The sequence below is a fragment of the Nannobrachium achirus genome, assembly GCF_963921795.1.
Source record: "Nannobrachium achirus genome assembly, chromosome: 16".
Lineage (NCBI taxonomy): Eukaryota > Metazoa > Chordata > Actinopteri > Myctophiformes > Myctophidae > Nannobrachium > Nannobrachium achirus.
In genome coordinates, this window is record NC_137823.1 from 32,617,673 (window position 1) to 32,643,107 (window position 25,435).

Below are 25,435 nucleotides of genomic sequence, written 5' to 3' on the forward strand. Positions count from 1 at the left end.
GCTCTCAATAACTCGTTGAGAGCTTGTAGATCTGCTATTTTAGGTCAAAGTTCTCCTCAGATTAGTGAGGAGTTGTTAATCTAAAATAATTATCCTATCACACAAAGAGTTGGCGGCCCCCTGTAGTAACTCTGAGGACCCCCTAGGGGTCCCGGACCCCCTGTTGAAGACCCCTGCTCTACACAATGTCTATTTCTCAATTTCCGGGACATTTGACCTTCACAAGGATAGTAGTCATGCCCTCTCTCTCTCTCTCACGCACGCACGCACGCACGCACACACGCACACACGCACACGCACACACACACACACACACACACACACCACTAATGTGTTTCGTTATAAATACGGTAGGCAAAGCTACCTCTTATCTTGCCTATTTCAGGTTGCTGCTACAGCATGCAGGCCCATAGATCAGTCCTCCAGCTCCCAGTGGAGCCATTCCTATTTACATTCTACCCCATCATTAGTCCGTTCCACTCTGTCATGCGTATCCACGCCCCATTCATGCAACGTCATACACTGGTGTTGTGCGCCAAAAACAGACCCTCTACAAGTTAAAAACGTGGTGTGGATTCGACGGATTGTGAGCTAGTCACTTTAGTGGTTCCCAAATCGAATTGAGCTCAAGCACAATGCCTCGCAAATGACTGTCCTAATGGACCCTCTGTTGAAGACACTGTCTTAATTGCTTGTGACACCTGGCACAGGAGAACGTCACATTGAGGTTACTAATAAAACAGAGCGCCGCAGCTGAATCTGTCGGCAACTCTGTTTACAACGTGTAGATGTGTTGTTAGCACAAGTGTAAACAAAGACACACCAGCGGAAGAGCAGGAACGAAGGGGAGTGAACAGGCCGACATCCGGACTCTAAAAGAATTGAGGAACGAGGAATGTAGACAACAAAGAGACAGAACAATTATTTTCTTTCAATGTTTTGTTTTATTGTTAATTGCTTTTTTTTATTTTACTTTTACACAGAATTGAGTGTAAAAATTTGCGTATTGTTGAGAGAAAGAAGAGATGTCAGTTCACGTTGCAATTGGATTGTTTAAAAGTACAGTATATGACAGTGTACACTGTACAGTATCAGACAATGTGATCACAGTTGCAAATCAAACAATCTGGAGATCGAATTTGAGACAACTTTTTCAGTTTTTTTCTTCATGTTTTCTTCATGTTTCTTCTTGTTTTTCTGTTTCGCGTTTTGCCTTTGCTCAAGGAAGTCTTTGCATTCGTACAGCTTGTTGATCCTCAGAATGTCGATATCAGACATGCCCTTTCTCTGGCCGATCTGCACGTTGGCGTTTGGGATGGGGGTGATGCTGTCTCGTCCGTACTGGATAGAGAAGGCTCTTTTACCGTAGTGCATGATAGAGGAGTAGTCATAGGGGGTGTCCAGGTTGTTGGTGTTCCGCTTGTAGAAGTTGTAGGCCATGTCGTTGTTGATGTTGTCCCAGTTGATGCGGACATACTCGTCACGGTCGCTCCTGTTGTGCTCGTGATGGAAGCCCAGGGCATGGTTGATCTCGTGCTGGATGATGCCGTGGGACAGGCAGCCCATGCGGTTGAGAGAGAGCAATTGCTTGCCTCCTGTTTTGCCAAAATTAGACCAGCAGCCATCACTGTTCTCAAAGCTGATGTAGTCGTCCTCGTCCTGACGTGGCTCAAAGCGGACACAGGTGCTGTCATCGTAGGACTGCATGGCTCTCTGAATCCTCCTCCTGTCCCATTGTTTGAAGTCGCTGCTCACCGTGTAGGGGATCGTCACCGAGCCATCGGAGTGTTTCTTCCACAGGCAGTTGTTAGACCAACAGCGCATGGCGTTTCTGGTTCTGGGAGCGACCAGGTCTCCCTCCACAAGGATCTGCCTGGAGCCGTTGTTGGTAGTCAGAATCATGGTGCTGAAGTCTGTCTGGACTTCAGATTCACTTCTTTCTTCCAGGATGGGATGGGACTGGGAGAGGCCCAGCAGTAGCAGGAGGATGAAACAGATCTTCATCTTCAGGGTCTTCAGAGGTGAGGGAGATGCTGCGAGAGGATGCTGGGAGCTTGGTGAATGAGTCTACTGAGTCCTTAGCTTTTATACTGACCTGTGTAGGTGTGATCATGGAGGATTAAGGGTTGTGTCAAGACCGCTAAAGCCTAAACAAACCTGTGAGGGCAGAACTCTGCAGACTGTTTCTATAGGATCTGTCATTAAAGGGACAACTAGTGTTGGTTAATGGGGTGGGAAATAATAACATGTTTGCATTACATGTTAGACATTCAGCTGCCTCTAAATTGTGAAACGTAAAAATTTGTTCTGCCTTTAACAATGTAAGCATATGGCCACATTCTCATAATATAATTCGGTTTAGTCGTGCGAATGGGAGGGGTGAAGTTGCCACATTCTTGCATATTTAATTGATACGTTTGCCCTCACACTGCACATTATCATCCGAAACAAGGAATCACTGAGTCCACGTCTGTCCACGGGACATACAGTATATCCAAGCTGCATAATAATGCCTCCTCCATCTCCCTGTGTTTATTAATTCTTCAAGTTCAACTCACAATGTAACCAACAGGACCCCTGCAAAATTTGCCGTGCAGGCGTCAGCCGATTTATCTGCGGTCGAAGGTCGTCAACGAGCGATCACAAAATAAAACCAGCGGAGGGCGGAGGGACTCCCAAAATCTACCAGCAATAAACCAGACAGCAAATACTTTTAATTGCAAGATAATTATGAATATTTACGAAGAGGAGGACGTCAACGTCTGTCTCTCTCTCTCTCTCTCTCTCTCTCTCTCTCTCTCTCTCTCTCTTGTCTCTTGCCCTCCGCTGGCTCTCTCAGCTCTCCGCGCATAACAGCGTTAAGCGTCTCCATTTGGACATGATTTGGCACAGAGAGCGCGCGCGCCAGCAAGGGCGAGAGAGCAACACATCGGCCTATATTTTATTAGGCCTATAGCCTATAGACCTATATGATATACAAGTGACTCCAGTGGCACTTTCCTTTTATCTAACTGTGAGCAACAACTCCTCACAAATAATACACCATGTGCGATCGAGGGAGCGGTGATCAGAAATCAATGAGGGGAGGAGGCGGCCAGAATCGTCAGAAATCTAATGAGAACAGACGGGGGGATTTAACCTTTTATAAATAACTATGGATTTAACCCGCACATAGCTCTATATAGCCTACCACAATGTTTCATTGCCTGTATTTAAGACGGATGGATTCACACCAACAGGGAAGCGTTTGCGGTAGCGCATCGAAACCACCGTTTTTTTGTGGATTTGCATTCGTTTCTTTTATTCGAAAAAGAATACGGATGCGTCTTCACACATGCCCAACCGTTGTGTATTTTCCAACAATACGTTATAGGATTCGTTTTAATCGTCATAAAACGTGCCTGTGTGAATGCCGCCTATAACCATAACAGTTGACCTGACTGGTGCATTAAATAATGCAACAGTCGGGGGAAAATGAAATTATTCCACACAAACAAACAATACTGTGTACAGTAAATTAAATCATATATTTAGTCCAGTTACTATGGTGGTGAAAACACAAGTTAGAAACATACAAATTGAAGTTGTAATAGAAGACAGACACACACGCACGCAGGCAACGTGTGCACCGCTCGCATGCACACGTTATGTCAAACTAAATGCCGTATGTAATTGTTGTTAAACAATTAAGAACTGCATTAGTTAACTGCAGGCGTTATTTTAAAGATTCAAATAAATGTCACAAATAAGGTAAAAAAAAAAAAGACAAATAGCTTTTGACATCCCAAAGTGTCTATTAATACAACTCAGAGAATGTACAAATGAAACTAAATGAAGCCTTTTACTGTGCAGGATTGCTAGGACTGAGAGGTAGCTCTCTAAGAGAATGGCTCTTCAAATGATGCTTTCATAACGATCCATTCCCTTTCTAGGTCGGCCATTGTTGGTGGAAAGAAACTCAAGTGGTAATAGCAAATGGAGAATAGTGTTTAATTGCTTCACCAACGAGCTTGATGCAGAAACATCCTCAGTATTAATTTAACCCTGAGAGTATACAGGTGTAACTAAATGGACCCTTACATCTACCGACACATGTACTGTACACAATATTATGGCATGTGTCTAACAATGATGATTTGCAAGCATATTAACACCACTGTCGGTCCAATTAGTGGCCTGGATTTGACATTACTGCATGGCCACGACTTGCTTGCTAGTCGGTGCCAAGGGAAAAAATGCCATACTATACTGAGTCAGCAAAGAAATGGCTAGTAGCATTGTAAGACATATACAGTATAATAAACATAAACATACACGCACACACACACAAACATTCACACGCACACTTGCACACACACACACACACACACACACACACACACGCACGCACGCACGCACGCACGCACGCACGCACGCACGCACACTCACACACACAAATACATGTATATCGCAGACACTTACAGCATACTGTACACACACTAATAAATCCTACTCCACTGGTACATCACCTCCTAAAGGCATGGTTCATAACTCTCTGCCAAAAGGACTAATAGTAAACACAGCAGCCCCTTTGTGTGGGTTCTGCCTCTCGCAGCCAATCAAAAACTGATGGGGCATTTGCCACTGCAGTTCACTGTAGTGTTATTGTGCTGGCGTAAGCTCTTATAGGCAGCCACCACAGAGATTCAGTCCCGTTAGAACAAACCTATTTGGCTTGCATTACAAACCCATTGAATCAGACAGGCTCTGCTTTCTCTCTCCTAAAGAGTGTATTCAACAACCACTGTTGTTGTTCAGCCAGAGACTCGGTTAGCGCTGCCGAGACTCTGGGTTAGGGCATTGACCAAATATTCGAATATTCGAATATCAAAGTCATTATTCGACGTTGTTCACCGAAGTCGAATATTTGCTTTTTTTATTTTTTTCTCTTTAAATATATATATATTTCTTCATGGTTTATAAAGCTTGGCTAGATAGGAAGTCATAAGAACCCTGACAAGCACTTGGAATTGTAGGTATAACATTTAATGTGAAAATAGCAGATCTACATGCTCACAACGCCTCGCAACGCATGTAGATCGGCTATTTTCACAATGTTCACCTCTTGCTTACTTAATATTTGACAGTTTGGCCAGTTCTGTCGAATATTCGACTATTTGAATACTTTGAGGTCGAATAATTCGAATACTAAAAATCACTATTCGTGAATGCCCTACTCTGGGTTTACTTTATTTTTATTTATTTTCACTATTTATTAAAACATAATATCTCTGTTCAGTTGTTGGTAGAAATATGTAGGCTATTCCTTTCTTAAAATATATTTGCAGAGCAGATAAGGTAAACTACATAGATGTGTGGTCGGTGGACAATGCAAGTGCAACCCTCATGGGTGACTGCCATGTAGCTACAATAATGGCACCCTGTTTCCAGCTGTGGACAAAGAACTCAACCACAGTACAGGAGTCAAGGAATACTCCTGGTCAAATACTACTCAACTACTACATTTTGATGACAATACTTTCGTACTTCAAGTACATTTTGAATTCCGGACTTTGTAACCGAGTAATTCTATATTGCAGCATTGCTGTTTGCTAAGGAAAAAAGTACTTTTCCCACCACTGAGTAAAGCTACTACTAGTAAGACGCCTCAGGGCCCTAAAGGACGAGGTTGCGCCATGTCTTAGCCATCTGGTCATTGATGCATATCGGACCAGTTACCCATATATGGAGACCCCTGGTACCCATATATGGAGATCCATGTACTGTAGGCCTATATGGAGATACCCTGTCTGTAGAACCAGCCACACAGATATGGGCTGTCTTGGCCATCTGTCTTGGCCATATATGGATTCTGTTAGTGTGGTATTTGGCCGATGTGGCCTCCATATACAGTACGGGCATTCCCATATGAAGTCCTGTTAGATATTGGCTTAATATTGATGACATCAGGGAACTCCATACATGAGCATACAAGGGATTCTGTTAGTGTGGTTGAGGGGTCCCCCTGTCTGACATCACAGTGAAGTCATAGCGTGATGTCAGAGTGGCAAACACATTCTGTTAGTGTGGTTCCCCTTACATCACAATGACATCAGAGCATGATGTCAGAGCGGCAAACCCATAGATAGACCGCAAAAGTGTAAACGTCCAGATAGACAAAGTCAGCATGTGCTGTTTCACATACTAAACTGCGACCTTCGGTCACGAAAATGTACTGTACTAAGTATGTAGGCTACGTATACGTATATTGTTGCTGTTGGACAGAAACCTCCAATCTCTTTATTCAAAATGTTTGTGTTTTTTCGTAAATTAAAGCCTTGGCTTGCTCGATCACACAAAAAGTATCAAAAATAGCAGATCCACAAGCTTGTTTTTCGAGCCTGTAGATCTGCTATTTTTTAATATGAAACCTGAAAAGTAACGCACACACACACACACACGCACGCACACGCACGCACTCACGCACACACACTGGACTTACTGTATGAGGTTTCCACCCAACAGAGACCATGTTTATCTTGTTACTGAAGTGTCCAGCACTGCTCATGAGTGACTGTTGTAGCTCAGGGCAACCAGTTTCACACATCTGATATAGATTATTTTGATGGCAGACAGGTGCAGAGGACTAATGAATTGGCCTGCCAAAATGACCTTGCTCTCCAGATACACGCGAGTGGGCAATTCTACCATTATGGCACGTTGGCAGTCCTAATGTTTTCTGACATGTCATCTGTGTTGGAGCAACATCAGCCCTGGTGTTGCTTCACAGCAACCAGATGGTCAATGAAGTTAACCAATGACCCGCTTGTCAATTGACTTGAGTGACACAATGGGAATTGGTACAGATTAAGCATTACTTAATTTGCTCACACATGTGGAGTACTAATAGTGTTCCACTCTTTTGTTTTGTGTAGGGAAATATTCAAATCATGGAAAAATGGCAATAATAAAATACAAACTAAAAATACGGTAAATAAATACATAGAATAACATAAATAAATGATATAAATAACCAACATTCCTTGGACAAAATGTTGACACATGTTGAGTCCCTCAGGGCTCTCTGAGGAAAGCTTTCACTGAAAATATCTGATCAACAAGCTGCAGCTTGTTGCAGGCTATTTTCAGCGAAAGCCTTCCCCACAATAAGGATGCTGGGGTCTCAATGGTTAACAACTTTCAAACTGGCGTACCTACCGGTATATAGGCAAATATTTTAAATATATATGTTATTGTTCAAAACGCACCACATTGTAAGTTTGTAGATTTGCAATTGCTTTCTATTTTTGAAGTGGTTTTTGCCATCCAGTAATTGCGTCTGAAATGATGAAAAGATTTTTTCCCAGGCCAATACTTCAAACATATATGAATCACCTAAACCATATACTTATACTTATTTACTTACTTACTTACTTAAGCCTATATACCGGTATATCCCAACTTTGGACATAGGCCACAAGCAAGTGCTCTCCAGGCATCCGGGTACTCCTGGGCCGGTTTCCCCAGCTGTCAAAGCCTATACTCATGGATTCTCATGGCATACTTTACTAGTAGTACTCCTGTTTTCCGCTCGATATCTTTCCCTGAGCCAGAATACAAGTTCACAACACACCGCTACACGTTGTGAGTTGCTGAACACCAAATGTTCCTTCCAGAACAGGGTTCCTGTTGTTCAGCATTTCCAAACACAGATATAAAGGTATAAGCACCTATACCATCTTCCATGGCATCACTGCATGGAGCCTGGGTTCTACTGCTTCAGGACCGTTCTGCTGGTGGGACACAACCAGGGGACCAGTTGTCCGGATTTAAAATGAAGCTAACACAGAACTAAAAGTTCCTATATTGGCCGTTAGTTGTGCTGTTCTGGTACCAAAAGCAACATGTTCTCCATAGGATTCCATCCCATGTATCCCTGCGGTTGCACGTGATCATTGGCAGCCAATAGCATTCCTTGGGTAGTAATGGTTACCATGATGGCGACACCCATACTAGGGCAAAAAAGGTTTCATTTTCGCAGCATAGAAATCAATGATTTCCCAACGTCTATGGACCCAACGCTCCACCCTCTGCCGGGCGGGCATCCTCTCCTTTCACTCTCAAACAGCTCTGGTCTCTGTTTGCGGCCCTGTTGCACACAGACTAAACTAAACAACAATACCGTTAGGGGAGGAAGGATGTTCTCCGCCACGGATTAGCTGTCTGAGAGCAGCTAATCTCTGAGACCAGTGGACCGACTGGCATGAAACTTTGCATGCACACTCCCAGGAGGCCAAGGAAGAACTTCTACAGTCTATCACATTTGTCAAATCGGTAAAGGCCGCTTCACCTTTTGAGTCTTTTCCAAATCTGTCAAAATCAGTCATTGTAACAGTTCCCTGACACAATCAATCTGATTGACATCACAGGCACTCACTTAATTCTGCATTGGACACGAATCAACCGGACGGGAATCCAACACTCTGTTACATTGTTACAGGTCCAATCAGATCTGATCACAATAATCAACAGATTGGACCATAACTATATCAACCTCAGCTACCATGGGAACAATCCCATTGGTGTATGCATACCAAACTTTATGCACATGTACAGTTGAGCATGCTTTATTCATTCTCTTTGATCTTTTGCCTTTTGCACTCTCTTTCTTTCCACGTCATTATTATTACTCTCCTTTTAGATTTTTTGTTTTTGTTTAAGTACAACCTTGAAGCTTGAACCTGTATCACCAGCTGGGATCAGATTATCAGATCTAAATGCACGACGAAAGTCTCATTCAGTATCAGTACAAGTTGCTCTTAATGAGAGAATCAGAGCCACGTTTACCTTCACATCAGATAAATCCTCTCTGCCTCTCCCTTTCCAACCCACTGTCCATCTGGTCTGAATGGGAAGGGGTGGGGGGTAGGGTGGTTTCTAACCAAGCTGAGACCTGAGAGTATAACACTGCTGCTGAGATACTCATTGCTTCATTGGGATTCTCGCTGGATCCAATCACACAGCCAGGCTTGGATAGGAGGCCTGTCTCCCTGGGTAGCAGGTAGAGCAGACATACTGTATGCACACATGTGCACGCACACACGCACGCACGCACGCACGCACACACTCACGCACTCACACACACACACACACACACACACACACACACACACACACACACACACACACACACACACACACACACACACACACACACACACACACACACACCTTGTCTTTATTCTTACATCTCCTTGTCAATCCTCTAGACTACAGAGCTCCAGTGAACCAATGTGTTGCTTGCAGCTCCTCTCCTCTCCTCTCCTCTCCTCTCCTCTCCTCTCCTCTCCTCTCCTCTCCTCTCCTCTCCTCGCTGCCTGTCTCTCCATGTGCGGAGTAAGTAAAACCCCAGTCTCATCAGGCCAGAGGTTTGAAGGTCCACAAGACGAGACTGACAATTTCATTCTATCTAGAAATATTAGGACAATAAGTGTTGGTTGCTGTGTGCAGGTTTCACATCACATCTCTAGACTCATTATGCAAAATAATCTCATAGCTGTGGAAAATATAGTACGATGTCAAGGTCCCTGAAAAGATGCAATTCTAGAATTTGTAGTTCATAATCGCCTCTGATGGGTGGAAACCTCAAATGTCCAAAACAGTTACTTTTCAGTAGCAGATATACAAGTTCAAAAGGCATCGCTTTTCGTTGCATTTGGAGCTTGTACAAGATCTGCTATTTTGATATTGTGCTGTAGTATTCATTCAAAGTTACAATTACGGAGATGAGGGCCTTTCAGCCCAACAGCAACGATATAGTGTCCGGGGCTGTGGTGTGGCTTACTGTACTATACGCTGTTATAAGGCTCTGGTGTGACATACTGTAATGTACGCTGTTATAAGGCTCTGGTGAGGCATACTGTTCTATACGTTGTTATAAGGCTCTGGTGTGGCATACTGTACTATACGCTGTTATAAGGCACAGGATTCTATAAGTGGCCCTGGCCAGGCTCCTCTTCTGAGACAGAGCTAATTGCATACTGTAGGTTTGTATCCAAGCCTGACACGGACCATAATGCATTACAGTATAGGCGGGCTATACTGTACATACTGTACAGCAGCATCGGTCGCTGAGTCTGCATTGATTCACTCCTTCCAGGTGGCTGGGAGACTTCACCACTTACACCCCAGCATCCTTACTGTGGGGAAGGCTTTCGCAGAAAATAGCTGATCCACAATAACAGAAAACAGAAAATACACTAGAGTCCCGAGGGACTTTATATGGGGTTTAAGTGGTTAAGCCCTATACGTTGTTGCACTATAAATAGCAATTTTTTTGAACTTTTTTTCAGTTATAATGAATGAATGACATGTCCAAACTAGGAACATCAAGGATCAAAGTGATTAATTTAAACCCTATACTGTAGTTCACTGGTACCTAGTATTCCCAAGGGAATAGGCCCGACCCTGTTTTCACTCTGCACTAAACGTCTTCGCTGGAAATAGCCAATACAAGCTCACGTTGCGAGTAACACGCTGTGAGCTCGTACTGTAGATCTGCTATTTCCTCCCGACCGTTCCCCTCACAGATTACAGGATGCAGGAGGTTCAAGTGGGTTTTTAGTTCAAGGGTTGTTCTTTTTCAATCCTGGAAGCATGCCTGAAGGCAGCCGGTCCCTAGATGGCACTGTGGCCCCTGGAAGAACGGCAGGCAGCCATTAGCTGTTTGTCATGCAGCTGTGACAGCCCCTGTAAAAAGCTTTTGTCAGTGGAACAGGAGATTTAGAGTCCAGATTAGCGTGCTCATATCTCCGCAGTTAATTAGGACTGAGGAGCCAAGTGAAAGCTCTGGTCACTAAGTGATGGAGCGGAACGGAGCGAGGAGGGAGGTGCGCTAACGTCTACAGAGACGCGAAAGTGAATTAAGTCCCACACACTCCACTCCACTCCACTCCACACACACACACACACACACACACACACACACACACACACACACACACACACACACACACACACACACACACACACACACACACACACACACACACACACAGTCCACACACACGCACGTGCACGCACGCACGCACAAAGTTACATAGTTTCTGTACTTTCACCTAATAACACATGCTTGGACACTTTACTGTGTGCAGACTATGCACATAACTTACATTATTTAATCTTTGTGTGTTGTAAAATGTACGTAAAAAAGAGGCATTTGCATAGTGTGAGCATTTGCATGTGTTGGTGGGTTTAACATAACCATCCACACATGCATGCAAGCACGCACACACACATGCGCACCGCACGCACACACACACACACACACACGGACACACGCACGCACACACGCGCATGCACACACACGCGCGCCCGCGCGCACGCACACACACACACACACACACACACGCACACACACACACACACACACACACTGAAAATATGTTGCTGTATACTTTCACCTAATGGAATGTTTAACACATGCTGCGTACACATTTGGACACTTACTGTATGCATGTTCTTGCATATTTAAAAGTTGTGTGTGGGTGAGCAGCATGTACCGAAATAAGTGGGGTGAAAAGTATTAATATAAAAAATGCATTTGCATGCAAGCATTTGCATGTGTTTGTGGTTTATAACAGCCATGCACACATGCATGCATGCACACACACACACACACACACACACACACACACACACACACGCGCGCGCGCGCGCGCGCACACGCACGCGCATGCCACACTCACTCAAGTACACACTCACGTACGCACGCACACACACACTCACGTGTGCATGTGCGTGTGAGTGCTTGCCCTTCATAATCCTGGAGGTACAGTAAGGTCAGCGATCTCATATTTTACCTGTCAGTACTGATCACCATTGTCTTCTCCGCAGTCGCTCCTGGGTTCGCTGGGTGGATATTGCAGCTTCACGCAGTGTGAGGGGTGAACACTGCGGTCTAGAATACAGTGTATTGTGTATTGCATTATAGGCCTTCTCGTGTCATTGTATTGTTTCGAGGAAGCTTTATGGCTATAATGTGTATGTTGTGTTATTCTGTGACGTTCGTCTATCCATTGTTGCAGTGGTGGAGAGTAACTAAATATATTTAGGCTACTCATGTTCGGAACTTAACCACTTTAAACCCTATATATGGTTGACCATAGTCCCTCAAGGCTCCATACTGGTGTATTTTCTGTTTTCTGTTATTGTGGGGAAAGCTTTCACTGAAAATAGCCGATTGACAAGCTCACAAAGCGTCGCGGGGACTGCCCATAAGTCCGAAATCTCATTAGTTCTACAACTCATTAGTCCGAATTTAGTTAGGGTTAGGTTTTAGGGTTAGGTTTAGGCATGGTTTTACTGAGGTTAGGGTTAGGGTTTGGGTTAGGTTTAGGCATAGTTTTACTGAGGTTAGGGTTAGGGTTTGGGTTAGGTTTAGGCATAGTTTTACTGAGGTTAGGCTTAGGTTTAGGCATAGTATTTTTCACCAGGTTAACATCTCCAGATTCTGACTAATGGGATGTAGGAACAATGAGATTTCGGACCAATGCCATGACACCACCCAGAAACACACACAAAGTACAACAATAGGTAAGATAAAAGCTCTCATCCGTATTGTGGGGTTGCGACGCTTTCCCCACAATACGGATGAGAGCTTTTATTTTACTTTGCTCTGACTTGTCACCTTTTGAACACAGGCCTTTAATGTGTTACATTGTATATTTTATATTACTTTTACTCACAGTATAAGTGAAAACGTACCTCTTCCACCACTAGTACTTTATGTGTGTTTCTGGGTTCCCCCTGACTGATAGAGGAAAGTGCTAAGTGCAGTAGACAGCCCCTCCCCTTCTCGCTCTTCCTTTTGAGTTGGAGTTGGTTTCGTGTCAGTCAGCATTGCGTTGTGAATAAAGGTGATGTGTTCCCTCTGAAAGCTAGCTGTCACGGTTCTTCCTTTTACCGGAGAAATGTCGCAGCCGTTCCAAGCAGCCTGCATGCACATTTCAAAATAAGCCTATTCGGCGTCAAGCTAATGGCATTATAAAATAAAAACATAAAAAATTGCTGATACAGTATGTGGAATAAACACATTATAAACACATTTAAACTGGTTCAGAGCTTAAGCCTCGACAAAAATGTCTATCTCAACCAATTATTTGTGTTTGGTGTTGGCAAGGAAACAGAGGTACCGAAATGCGGTTACACACCAGAAATCCATTTGGAGAAACCATTAGTGAAACGTAAATTGTTTTTCTGTCAATTAAAAATATGAGTGAGTTATACAACCTGCGTTGATGTAATCTCTTTCAGCTAATTTGACTAAAAGGAAAAGTAGTTGGTGCACATAAAATCCAATCAGTGCACGTTGTCAGCCGACAACCTCACAAGGTAAAAGCATTTTGAACATCAGATGGAGATCTTGTCTTCTTTGTAGCACATCTGAAAGCATTGATTGGGGTTTGCCATCTGCTTTAACATTTTGTTCCAGAAGTGGAAACGGGCCTAATTTTTTTTAAGTTAATTGTTGTTGGACATGATTCTAACGCAGTCTGCACCACCACAAACCTAATCTTCTTAAAGTAGTAGTTCACCCCCCAAAAAATACTTATTTTCTATCAATTACACACCCCATGAAGCCTTGAATTCAGTTTCATCTCAGAGTTTTTTGTTTTTGTCGCATTCCTAAGCCAATCATTTCATGACCGGCTTCATGATCAGTTAATAGGTGACTCAATGGAGACTCTTTGAATCTCCTACTGGAGACTCCGCCGGTGATGATATTATTGGATCAGAAATGCAACAAAAACAAGAAAAAAATCTTTGTTAATTCAAGGCTTAAATAAGTCATTTTACTACTAGCCTAGTAGTAGTGCATTTCTTTGCCGTGTTGTTGGTGGATGGTGTTTTACCACTCCCGACTCAATACCTTTTTAATGGCAGCCATGTTGACATAAATAGTCATTTAAAATGACTGGGTCAGTGTGGTGCTGTTGGTAATGTTGTATCGCTGGAAATGCTCTGCGACACTAAATGGAGCAGAGCCTTAATTGGTATAATACTATACTGTAGGTTTAATAGACAAAGGAACTATTATTATTCCTGGTAGAACTACCCTTCCTGCTGTAGATTGTTTTGGGTTTGTTTGTTTGCCTTTTCTTCCCCATATTGACCAACCCGTTGGTCAGTTATTTAAATGTTCAACCCCCGCCTCCAGGAGCTTGGCCTTTTGTTCCGTTTTTTTTCCAAGCTGTTGTTGTAATCAAACCTACAGTAGCATAATTTAATTCCCTGGTAAATATGTAATCGGATGAATGGACAAATGATCGAGTTTCTCAGTCACACGGGTAGGTTTTGAAAGTATACCAGCGGCAATCTAACCTTTCTACCTTTAGACAATAATTATGTTAGTGTAGTTCATGTGATTTAGTACAAATGTTGAAACGAAGTTCTTCTGACAAATGGTTCACGAAAACGAATAAGTTAGTCAAAGCTCCTGATGGGAGTGAATTATTGTACCCAGGGGTGTCGCTGCCGCACCAAATTCTGTTTCTATGTCAGTGGTGCTCAAACCTTTTCATGTGAAGGACCCCCAAAATTATAGGTATTTGGCCACGGAAGCTTAAAAAATACATACAGTATATTCAAAGATTTGCACACATTTTCACCACTTTTCAAAAATAGCAGATCTACAAGCTTGCAAGCCGTGCTGTGAGATTATATATCTGCTATTTTTCAATAGGTAAAGTATAAAATAATTAAGGCCCCTCTACCTTGGGCCCTAGTTACTCAGTCCCACTTTTTCCCCACTTGTGAGTGTGACGCCCCTTTGATTGTATCCAAGAGGGAGATAGGTATGGTGCATAGACTAAAGCTCATTGTTAGAAAGACGAAAAACCTACAATACCTTCGAGAAGAGAGACAGACAGTGAGGGAACTCATCCTCACAGATGACAAATGACTCAGATGAACAGTTCGGAATACCTTTGAAATACAGTCTATTAGACTGTCAAACATCTACCGTAGACTATGTCTACAGAACGTAGTGGACAAATGAAAATGAATGGCTTTAATAGAATATTATTTCATTCAACGTCTGAATTATTGAACGTAGTCCTACTATGCCTAGCAAATTATAGACCTGTTTCTTGTTTATAAACATTGAGAAATGCACAGGTGACTGTATCATGTAATCAATTCCCACCAATCCCCAAACCTGTTGTTTTGGGGAGCGCTGGTTTCATTGGCTAATTTTGGTACCGACCTGCGCGCGCATCTAGTTCTTATCAGTGTAACGTGGACCAGAAATGCGTCTATGCGTTTTTGATATTTTTTGCGAAATGCGAGCAAATCGAATTTGTGCGCAGGTCGAGGCATTTTTCTTTTCAGTCTGTAAAGTTCATGTTCACAGGCCTCACTGAATGTGAAAGCAGTGCCGCTGCATTGAGAATCCCTTTCTGCTTTTACGGTTGCCACACTGTAAAAATCCTCAGTGTTCATTTAAATCGGAAGAGCATACTGTAGGCATGGAACCACGTGGACCCTTTACGGGTCCATTTGTATGCTCTTTACTGCGCAGCGCCTGTGGCAGGATGAATGAGTTAATATGTAGTCATTGTACCGCCTGAATATACTCACACACACCACTCTGATCTCTTACATCAATGGGCTATTGCAAGTTAATGACCAGCGCCGCGAAGGCCCATTTGCACGAAATATGGACGGCGTAAAACCAACCGACGCAGGGAAAAGCAGGTGCTGCAGCCATTCAGCCACTCGTAACCACGGCCCCCGTCGCGGAGAATCTAATTTGGCGGAGCTTTTTCCACAAAAAAAAAGAAAAAAGGCCTGACTCTAGAGAAACCCGAAACCCTTCCTCCACATCCTCCAGTATGGTATAAGGTATAAGAAGCTCTGATAAGACTATCTCTCTCCCCCCATCTCCCACCCACAGCCTCTCTCTTTCTCTCTCTCTATCTCTCTCAGTGCACCAAGGAACCAGGTTTGAATTACCATAACCATCTATATCAGGGGTCTTCAACAGGAGGTCCTCAGAATTACTAGGGGGGACGCCAAATCTTTGTGTGATACAGTAGGATACTTATTTTAAATTAACATGAACCCTCACATTCCTATTCTGAGGAGGAGTTTAGCCAAAAATTGCAGATCTACAAGCTCTCAACACATAGTTTTGGTGTAGAGGTAAACAGTGACAGGTAAAGTTTACTAAGGATCGACGATTTAAGTGGTAAAATGTCTGTGCTGACAGTGCTGTCAAACAAGTCTATGAATCTATCTATGAAATCGATGAAAATCTGCATCACACCTACAAAATGTAGAGGGGGTCCCTGCTTCATCTCTCTCTCAGCTAAGGGGTCCTTAGCCTGAAAACGTTGAAGACCCTTGATCTATAGGTGAGTGATACTGTAGTGTTGAGCCACGGTGCTACTAGCTTAATTTGGATGGAAATGACACCACCGTTACGCGCAGGTGATTATAAAAATTGTGCTTCTGCGAGTCGCCATGGTGACTAAACATTAATTCATAAAAGTACAACGATGTTCCTCGCCGAGTGATCTTTAAACCAAAAGCGTGTTGCAATGTTAGCTTGACCTCAAATTAGCCTTTGAAGTCTAGGGAAGACAATTATAGTCCGTCTCCAAGAGAAACAATTATAGAAATGATGTTAAATTTAATCTCATCTCTCCGGGAGAGAGACTACAACGTACAATATTGCTCTGCTGCTGCTACAACATGGATGATGAGTGACAGCCACCCACATTCTAACATTGAAAACTTTGGGAACAACATTTTTATTTCTGGGAGTTTGTTTGGAGTCAAAGGAGCATAAAACAGCAATTATAGCGGGTTTTAAAAAGTCAAAAGTACCAACACAAGAAATCAAAACGGAAAAAACTGACCGATCTGTATGGAATGAAGAATGAACAAGAAACAAAATAGCCATTATGAGTCTGATTTAAACAGTGTGCCAGAAGGAAATCAAATGAGACGTGGCATTGTGCTACATGATATAACAGAAAAAAATTAAAAATAAAAAAACGCAATAAATAAATAAATAAAAAGACCTGGACATGAATATAAATAAATAAATAAATAAAACGTGAAAAAAGGAAAACACCTGCAACAAGTCAGTAAGGTGCCAGCAATAGTTCTCCAAATCCATCACAATTTGTCTTTATTCTCATGATCTTTTTTTTCTTTCTTTCTTTCTTCTTTTAATCTCCAATAAAAAAATAAATAACATTAAAGTAATTTCAGAAGGAGGAGGAGGAGTCGCTAACACAAGATCCGGGGGGAGGGTGTTCTTCTATCTGATTGACTTGCTCCCATGTTGTCAAAGATTCATGCGACTTGGAGAAACACCATCCAGAAATACTAGACTTCTAAGCTAACAACATTTTGCTCCCCGCCTAAACAGAATGTTCCATGTGTACAGTACATCGCTTTATCGCCAGCCAGGGGTGTAGTAGGGGGGGCCAACGCTCCCCCACTTCTAAAAATAGGATTTTCGGTTTTGAGAATGATTTTGGTAGGATTTCGGCAATTAGCCAGTAGCTATGCCCCTCCCAAAAAGCTTTTGTCCAATGCTAGCTTAGAATAACTTCCTGCTTGCCAAGGTTTGCCTTGGCAACAGCCTTGGCAAGCTGCCGGTTGCTAAGCTAGCATTGGACAAAAGCTTTTAGGGGAGGGGCATAGCTACTGGCATCCATATTCTGGGGAGGGGAGGGAATGCTATTTATGAGTTAATTTCATCAAGCGTCCCGCTAGCCAATCACAGCGTGTCCTGGTGCTTGGCCAATGACCGCTTAAAACAAACTTTGAGCCATTTGTGCCAAGATGTAGGCCATATCTAGGCCAGATGTAGGCCACGCTTCAGTTTTTACTTTAGCCCCAGATAATTTTTCCCACCAGTTTGGGAACTGGACAAGGCCAGATGTTGAAGCTTAGCTCCTGTTTCAGGAGCACCGCTCAGAAATAGCAACTCTACAAGCTCACAACACGTTGCAGCGCAATGCGTTGTGAGCTTGTAGATCCACTGTTTTTGCCAAAAAGATTTGGTGCCGAGGGGACAAATGGTATGCCCCCCCACTTAGAAAAGTAGCACTACACCCCTGTTTATCGTAAAAAAAAACTGAAACAAACAAAAAAACTAAAATCTTGTCATGTTAGCACATCTGTAAGATCAAATCAGAAGGACCGTCTGTACAATAAGAGTACCAAACGAAAAACAAATAGAAACTCAACAGAAACAGGTTTTTTTATATACAATAATTTGACCAGCAAAGTACAACGGCTATGATGTAATAAAATATGTAAACATATTCGCTGCTTTTTGACACAGTCTACTGTGACAATAGAATTCACACTTGTTCGCACTTGAATAGGTCTTTATCTTGGTTGTTGCTCCAATCTGTCCCCACCAGACATTACTGCTTGTGACATTGCATTTGCAAAACACAGCGTCTCCAGAATTGGAAAAGAAAACCCAAACAAAGTAATAAATGGCCAAACTACTGGTCTATGAAAAAGCTGTGAGGAAGGGAAAATAAATAAATAACGGGCAAGGGGGGGAAATCCTATCAGAGATTTATTTTTGTATTTTGTGTCTAAAAATTGGAAGAAAATAACGTCGCATTTTGCCTGGTGGAGACACATTTATTAGCACGCTTGAACAACATGTGGAATTTGAATGTCAGTGTTATAAGAAATCCAATCGTCAGCCGAGACCAGAGGGGAGGAACAGCGGTGTCAGTTCAGAAAAAGCTAAGGTATGGCAACATAACTGGTGTCTTGCACGCGCGCAAGGGCACGCATGCAAGACACCAGTCATGTTGCCATACCTTAGCAACAGGCATGTTGAATTTATTAAAATCTATTTTTTCCCCCTGTAGCCAAGGTATGGCAGCTGCCATAGCTTGCCATACCCAACTGACGCCTCTGGGGAGGGAAGGAGAGAGAAAGAAATTGTGATACATGGCTGTATCACCTTCCCGCTGAGCATTCAATGAGCACTGCCTAGTCAACCCTGACTGAATATCATCTCTTGAAATCCATCGGACCTAAAATAAATGAATAACTAATAATGATAATAATAAAAAAAGAAATAACTTACAAAAAGAAACAGAAATCATGAAGACACCTTGAAGTATACATATATCTTACCTCATCTCGCCTCTGTGAAAGGTACGTCTTAATGTAACCATTTTCCCCCCTTAACCACGTCAACCCCGTCTACCTTGCGTGTCAAATGGCGAAAATGGCTCCAGTACAAGCCCGCGACGTGTGTGCAAAGCACGACACGTTGCGATCTTGTAGAGTCGCTGTTTCGCTATTCGACCAACAGTTTGTTCGTTGCGTGCATGTCTATTACGACATGCCCACGAAACAGTGGCGCTTAGGGTTAATGTGGTTAAAAAAATGTAAATTGTGTTTTTTTAATTGAACCTCAGAACTCTTTCCAGACAATCATTGTTTCTTCTGGTCCCCGCACGTACACAGATGCCAGCACCACGTCACATACACCTCACATGCATGCTCAGAATGGCTGAAATGACAGTGATTGCGTTTTTCTTTTTTTTAGTTTTCTTTTCTTTTTATCTTACAGGGTTACAATGGTAACAAGGTCGTTTTAGAACTCTGATGGTTTCACACACCTCTCTGAACAGTCAACTTGGGATTGTGTGTAATGCAACAGTGATGTCTTATCTTACACTGCCAAAATGTCTCACATGTAGGGCGGCGCGCGAGGTGGGGGGGGGGGGGGGGGGGGGGTGGGGGGGGGGGGGCGAGGAGGGTGGCCGGGTCGCCGGGTGGCGGGGGGAGGGGGGGGGGGCGACACACACACTCCTGCAGTGAAAAAGTTCTGTGGAGTCCTTTGTCAACCGCCGTACTGCATCGTCTGTCCGGTACAGTTTACCACAGTAAAGAGCGCCTCCCGTAATCCATGGGCGCTTTTTGGAAATGTTTTTTTTTTTTTTTGGATACGTCTTGGTCCATCTCGAGTCCTCAACAAGAGAATCCTTGCATCTCTATGTATCTTTTTGTATTCTTCTTAAATCACAGTTGCCAATATGGTACTGTCAAAAATGTTTGTATCTTTGTTTCAAACAGTTTCACCTTTATTCTTTTCTACTTACTGTGTTGGGAATAATCTTTTTATCTCTCTCTCTATAATTTCTATACATAATATTCCTTGTCCTTGTCTTTCGGTCTCTTGCTGCCGGCACTGCCCTTGCCGCCGGCGCCGCCGCCCCCGGGCGCCTTATCCTTGACGACGGCTCCGTTGGTCTGCGCCGAGTTGCTGATGTAGTTGCGCGTCTCGTCCACCTGGTAGGAGCCCTCGTCCCTGTTCCTGTACTTGTACATGGCGTAGAGGAGGATGAGGATGCAGAGGGCGGCGGCCGACACGATGCCCACCACCATGCCCGTGGTGCTGCTGGCCTCCCGCACCTCCGCCGCGCCGGGCGGGGGCACCCGCCGGACCACGGCTGGCACGGTGGGCAGGGCGGCGGCGGGCACCGTGCGCAGCATGGGCGAGGTGACGAGGGGCCCGCCCCGCGGCTTGGTGCCGTCCAGGTCGAAGGAGGCCGTGGGGAGGGGCAGCAGGACTATGTCCGGCTGCGGGGGCTTGAGGACCTCGCGGTTGTTCATTTTCCCGGCGGGCCGCTTGGGGGGCGCGTCCGAGGGCGCCGCGCCGCCCGCCCGCCCTGCCGGCGGCGTGGCCCGGATGTCGGGCAGAGGCCGGGTGGGTGTAGTCCTACCCGCCTCGGAGGCTTTGCTAGGCCTCAGGTCCTTGGCCTCCCACTTGGGCGCTAGGGCCTTGTAGCCGCCTTCATAGGCCGACGTGGTCAAGATCTTATCTGTTACCAGGGAGAAGGTGGTGTAAAAATCTTCATCGTCAGTCGGGGGCAGGCTAGAGTCGAAAGCCTCGCCAGAGCCAAACCCCGAAATCACCATGCCATCACCACCATCATCATCATCATCATCACCATCATCATCACCACCATCACCATCCTCACCACCAACACCATCACCATCATCCTCACAATCATCGTTGCCTCGGTCCCTCAAGCAAGGTACCCCCGCCTCAGTGGCCATGGCCAGGGATTCTTTGGTGGTCTCAATGATGGTGAGGACGGGGCGTAGGGTCGGGGGGAGGGGGATGAAGGGAGAGCGGGTGGAAACAGAGGGAATGTCTATGGGGTCCTCAACTAGCACGGGGATGACTAGCTCCCCTCCTAGAAGACAAGGAGAAAAGAGACAATTCAGAAACAATTTCCATCAGCAAAAAGACAACAACAAAAGAAAGATCGTTGCAGTCAAACACCAAAGGAATTGATAACCCAAAAGAATAAAAAACTGAAAAAAACTGAAAAAGCAAAGCTCAACATAGGGATGAAAAATCATATAAACATGAAAACAAAACAAAAGTAACTCCAACAGAAATAAAGAACAGAAAACACCATACCAGTGCAAAATCAATCAAACCCAGAACCAAACGAGACAAAAGATTGAAGGAAAACAACAGCCATAAATAATGGATGTGTTGCATCAAAAGGCTGTGAGGGATGCGCAGGGTGAGCCACATTGAACTGACTTGACTTCACTCCTCAAACTTCTCAATGTGGTTGATGTTGTCCATTATCAAGAACGTCTTTATACTGCACTGCACACTCCCCGTGATCTTATTATATAGACTTCCTCAGTGTTCATTTAAAGGAGCTTTAGTCAACTTTATCTTGAAAAATGGACGCTAAAATTAAAATAATCTTTCGAAAATATAAAAAAAAAGATTAAGCTTGATGTATGTGTTTCTATTAAAAAATGACCACAAAAAGCGTAAAATAATGATAAAATAATCATTTTGTCCATTGTCAGCCTGACTTTGTTTACATCCCTCCTCTATTCTTTTATATGGATTGGGGATGTAAACAAAGTTAGGCTGACAATGGCCAAAATGATTATTTTATCATTATTTTACGCTTCCGAAAATTAAGCGTCAGTTTTTCAAGAAAAAGTTGACTATAGCTCCTTTAACTGTGAGAATATAAATATATTTTTACACTCTCAAAGTTAAAATGAACACTTGTGATTGTATCGTGTATAATCATGATACATCCAAATGATTGTGCTGATTAGAATTATGCCAAAAATGTTATGGTATCAAATGTTAATTAGCCTACCAATGTTTAGATATAACGTTTGTTTTTAAGAGGCCCATTTATCTTGAAAATGGAGTCGTGGTACTGTCCAGTACAGTAATAAGTGTAATTTAACGATGCTATTCGTTGGAATAGATCAGCTCCTTACTTAAACCCTATTTAGTTATTGAACCAGGTCTCCCAGGGCTCTAGGTCCGCACTTTTTCTCATTTACACCAAATCTCCTAGCCGAAAAAAGCCGATCTACAAGCTCACAATGCGTCGTATTGCAACGCACTGTGAGCTTGTAGATCGCCTATTTTCACCAAATGTTTGCCCCAGAATAGGGACGCTAGTGATCGTGTGGTTAAAGATGATGTTTTTGTAGGAAACTAAAAGGAATTCCAAGTTCTGCATGTGAGTGCTCAGAGAAATGAGTTTCAGCCCCACTGAACCTAAGCTAACAAATTCAGATTACTGTCACTCGGAAAACACTAAAATGCTACAAGAGAATTTTGGAATGGGCTGAATGTAATCCAAATTTCAGAGGAATCCTTGTTACTTCGTCCAAATCCTTGTATACAAGTCTATAACGGCAAGATTAAACTCTGCCAATAATTATTAATCGTCTTTAACAGCATAGGTCAGTGGTTTTCAACCAGTGGTCCGGGGACCACCAGTGGCCCTTGAGGCGGTTCCAGGTGGTCCCCAGACATTGTTAAACATCTGCATTATTCTTAATTTACTGCATTACTTAAGAAATCTACACAATAATTAGAGAATGTAGAAAATGTGTTATTTTAGTCAATGTTTGCCTGTTATCAAACATCCTATACCTATACCTGTACCACTACCACATCAACACAGCATGGAATTGTGGACAAAATGTTATCCAAAGACAACAAAATATTAAGGTTTTGGGGTCTGAGAGGCTAAATCCCATCAAATGTTGGTCCGTGGCTCAAATGCTGAATAAATAACGGATCCTTGATATGAAAAAGGTTGAAAGCCACTGTCATAGGTCATTATGACGAAGGGGTGAATTGCTTCGTCCTCCCTTTTTCAACATCACTAGGCTCCCCTATTCGCCCCTAGCCCCTTCCTCGCCTTTTGACTCCTATAACAGTCACCACAATGGCATAAAGTCACCCGGCAGTTCAACGACACCTGAATGCCTGAAAAAAGTTTTTTAGAACTACTTAATAAACCCATATTCTCACTTGCATCAGCCAGCGTTTCTCATTCCACATTTGGAAAGCAAGGCTACTCTATTATGCATGTAGCTGTGGCGAGCCGAGAGTGAGTGAAGGACTGCATTCCAAAACAAAGTCTGAGATGTTTCAAGACTATAATATCGTCGTTGTCGGGTGGAAACCTTGTATGTCCAAGACCGTTCGTTTTGTATTATCGTTTTAAAAAAAGAACTAAATTAGTGAAAACAGCAGATCTACAAGCACACAACACCCCGCACCGCGAGGCGTTGTGTGCTTGTAGATCGGCTGTTTTCACTACTTTTGTGCGACAGCCTTGTATGATGAAGCAAGGCTTTACTTGGTGAAAAAATGTACAAACTTGAAACTTGGAGATACAAGGTTTCTGCCAGACAGTGACGATACACAGTAGCATACAATGTCTGGAATAAAGCATTACCTACATATTTGAGTGATTGAAATGCTAAGGAAGATAAACTCACTGTGGAATAGTGAGAGTAGAATGCTGGGTTAGGCACTGAAGGTGCCCTACACGTAATAAATGTGTTGGGCACCTTCAGTATGTATTAAGAAAAAAATAATTAAAAAATATAACAGAATAAAGTACAAAGCAAATACATAAATTAAAATAACAGAAATATTGTTGTGGATGGGAATGAAGGTGTTTTTTAAGGACTGAGTCAAGACCAACATTTACGTTTTGGAATGAAATCCTTGACACCCACTTTGGGACAGTATAGTTGATAATGCATTTTATTGCCGAAACATGATGTTTTGCTAAAGGTAAAAATAAAACAAAATGACATTCAGAGGTCTGTTGAATCTGCTCGTCCTTTTGCCAAAGTGGCTTGCTTGTACACCGCAAAGGCTCACAAACAGGGCACTATAAAGAGATGCAAACCTCTCATAAAAAGCAACGAAAAGAACCAAACCATAACCAAGGAAAGGAAATAATAAATAAAAGGCAAGGCAAAAAACAGTTTAGAGTTAGAGCAAACATTGTAAAACATTCACAAAGTAAAGCCACAGATAAGTTATCCAGAAAGGGATTAGTAAGTATATAGAAAGAGATTAAAAAAACAAAGTCAGCTCGTATATAAATTATAAAAGCCTACGAAAAAATAGTTTTCAAAAGGAAGAAAGCATACCATCAACTTTGTCAACTTACATCAACAAATTGCCCGCATGATTTTGGCAGGAAGAAAAAAATTTACAAAAGAAAGTTGTGTAAGAATGCCTTTGGACAAGTTAGGTTAGTTTCTTTTTAACATTGTCTGGTTAATTAGTTAATTATTTCTCTTTTTAGACAGGATGGTAACAGGGAGGCAACAGCACATACATCCACACATCATGACATGAAAAATAATCTTCACCATTCTGTTCAGGATATATATTTATATAGTTGTTTTTTTTGTTCTTTTGATAGTCATCTCGTTTTGTATAAAACTGTACATCTATGTCTTGCTTTTGACCAGATCATCTCCATATTTTTTTTCTTTTCTTTTTTTAAATCTCACAGTAAATATCTACAGCCTGATTAGGTTATTCTTTTTCTCACTTTATTCATTCATTTATTTATGTATTTATTTATTTGTTTTCCCTTGGCTTAAGTTATGATCCAATGGATGACTGTACATATCTTAAGTGTCTCTTATGTATACGGGAACCGGGAATAGGAAGTGTGAAGGGGGGTGGGGGGTGGGATTGGGGGCGGGGTGGGACCTATGAACATACTAGGAGGGAAATGACACAGATGGGGGTGAACGTGTACATCAGTTGCCATGTCCATGTAAAGGCGGCACGAAGCGGTCGGGCGGCATTAGAGCTTTTGGCTGTAAGGAAGGGATGGGGATATACAAACATATGAGCATATACATGCCCATGTACAGAAGAGAACAGCACTCTCAACACTGACAGTTCTTTACAGTCCCTAAGCTGCAACTTCTTTGCCATGCAGAACAATTTCGTCGACATTTTTCGTTTGTTTTTTGAAATCCAAATCTTTGAAGGTGACAGATCAGGTAACAAGAAAGTAGAAGGATAACTCGTTGAAGAACAGTTTTTGGAATTTCTAAATCTCAC

General features: G+C 42.9%; 2 protein-coding genes across 2 annotated transcripts in view; both read right to left on the reverse strand.

Annotated features, from left to right (window-relative positions):
• Positions 1-655: 655 nt before the first annotated feature.
• Positions 656-2,113, reverse strand: LOC308300973 (hatching enzyme 1.2-like; the record flags this gene model as incomplete). Its single annotated transcript, XM_080744868.1, has 3 exons — positions 656-701; positions 1,214-2,013; positions 2,096-2,113. The coding sequence occupies 3 exons, from the start codon at positions 2,111-2,113 to the stop codon at positions 656-658; spliced, it is 864 nt and encodes a 287-aa protein (XP_080600994.1).
• Positions 2,114-20,178: 18,065 nt separating this feature from the next.
• Positions 20,179-25,435, reverse strand: part of nrxn3b (neurexin 3b) — a gene marked incomplete at both ends in the record, with an annotated part of 590,571 nt that continues 585,314 nt past the window's right edge. Inside the window, one exon of the mRNA XM_080744342.1 lies at positions 20,179-21,239. Coding sequence (XP_080600468.1) covers positions 20,179-21,239 — 1,061 coding nt within the window. The remainder of the gene's footprint in view (positions 21,240-25,435) is intronic.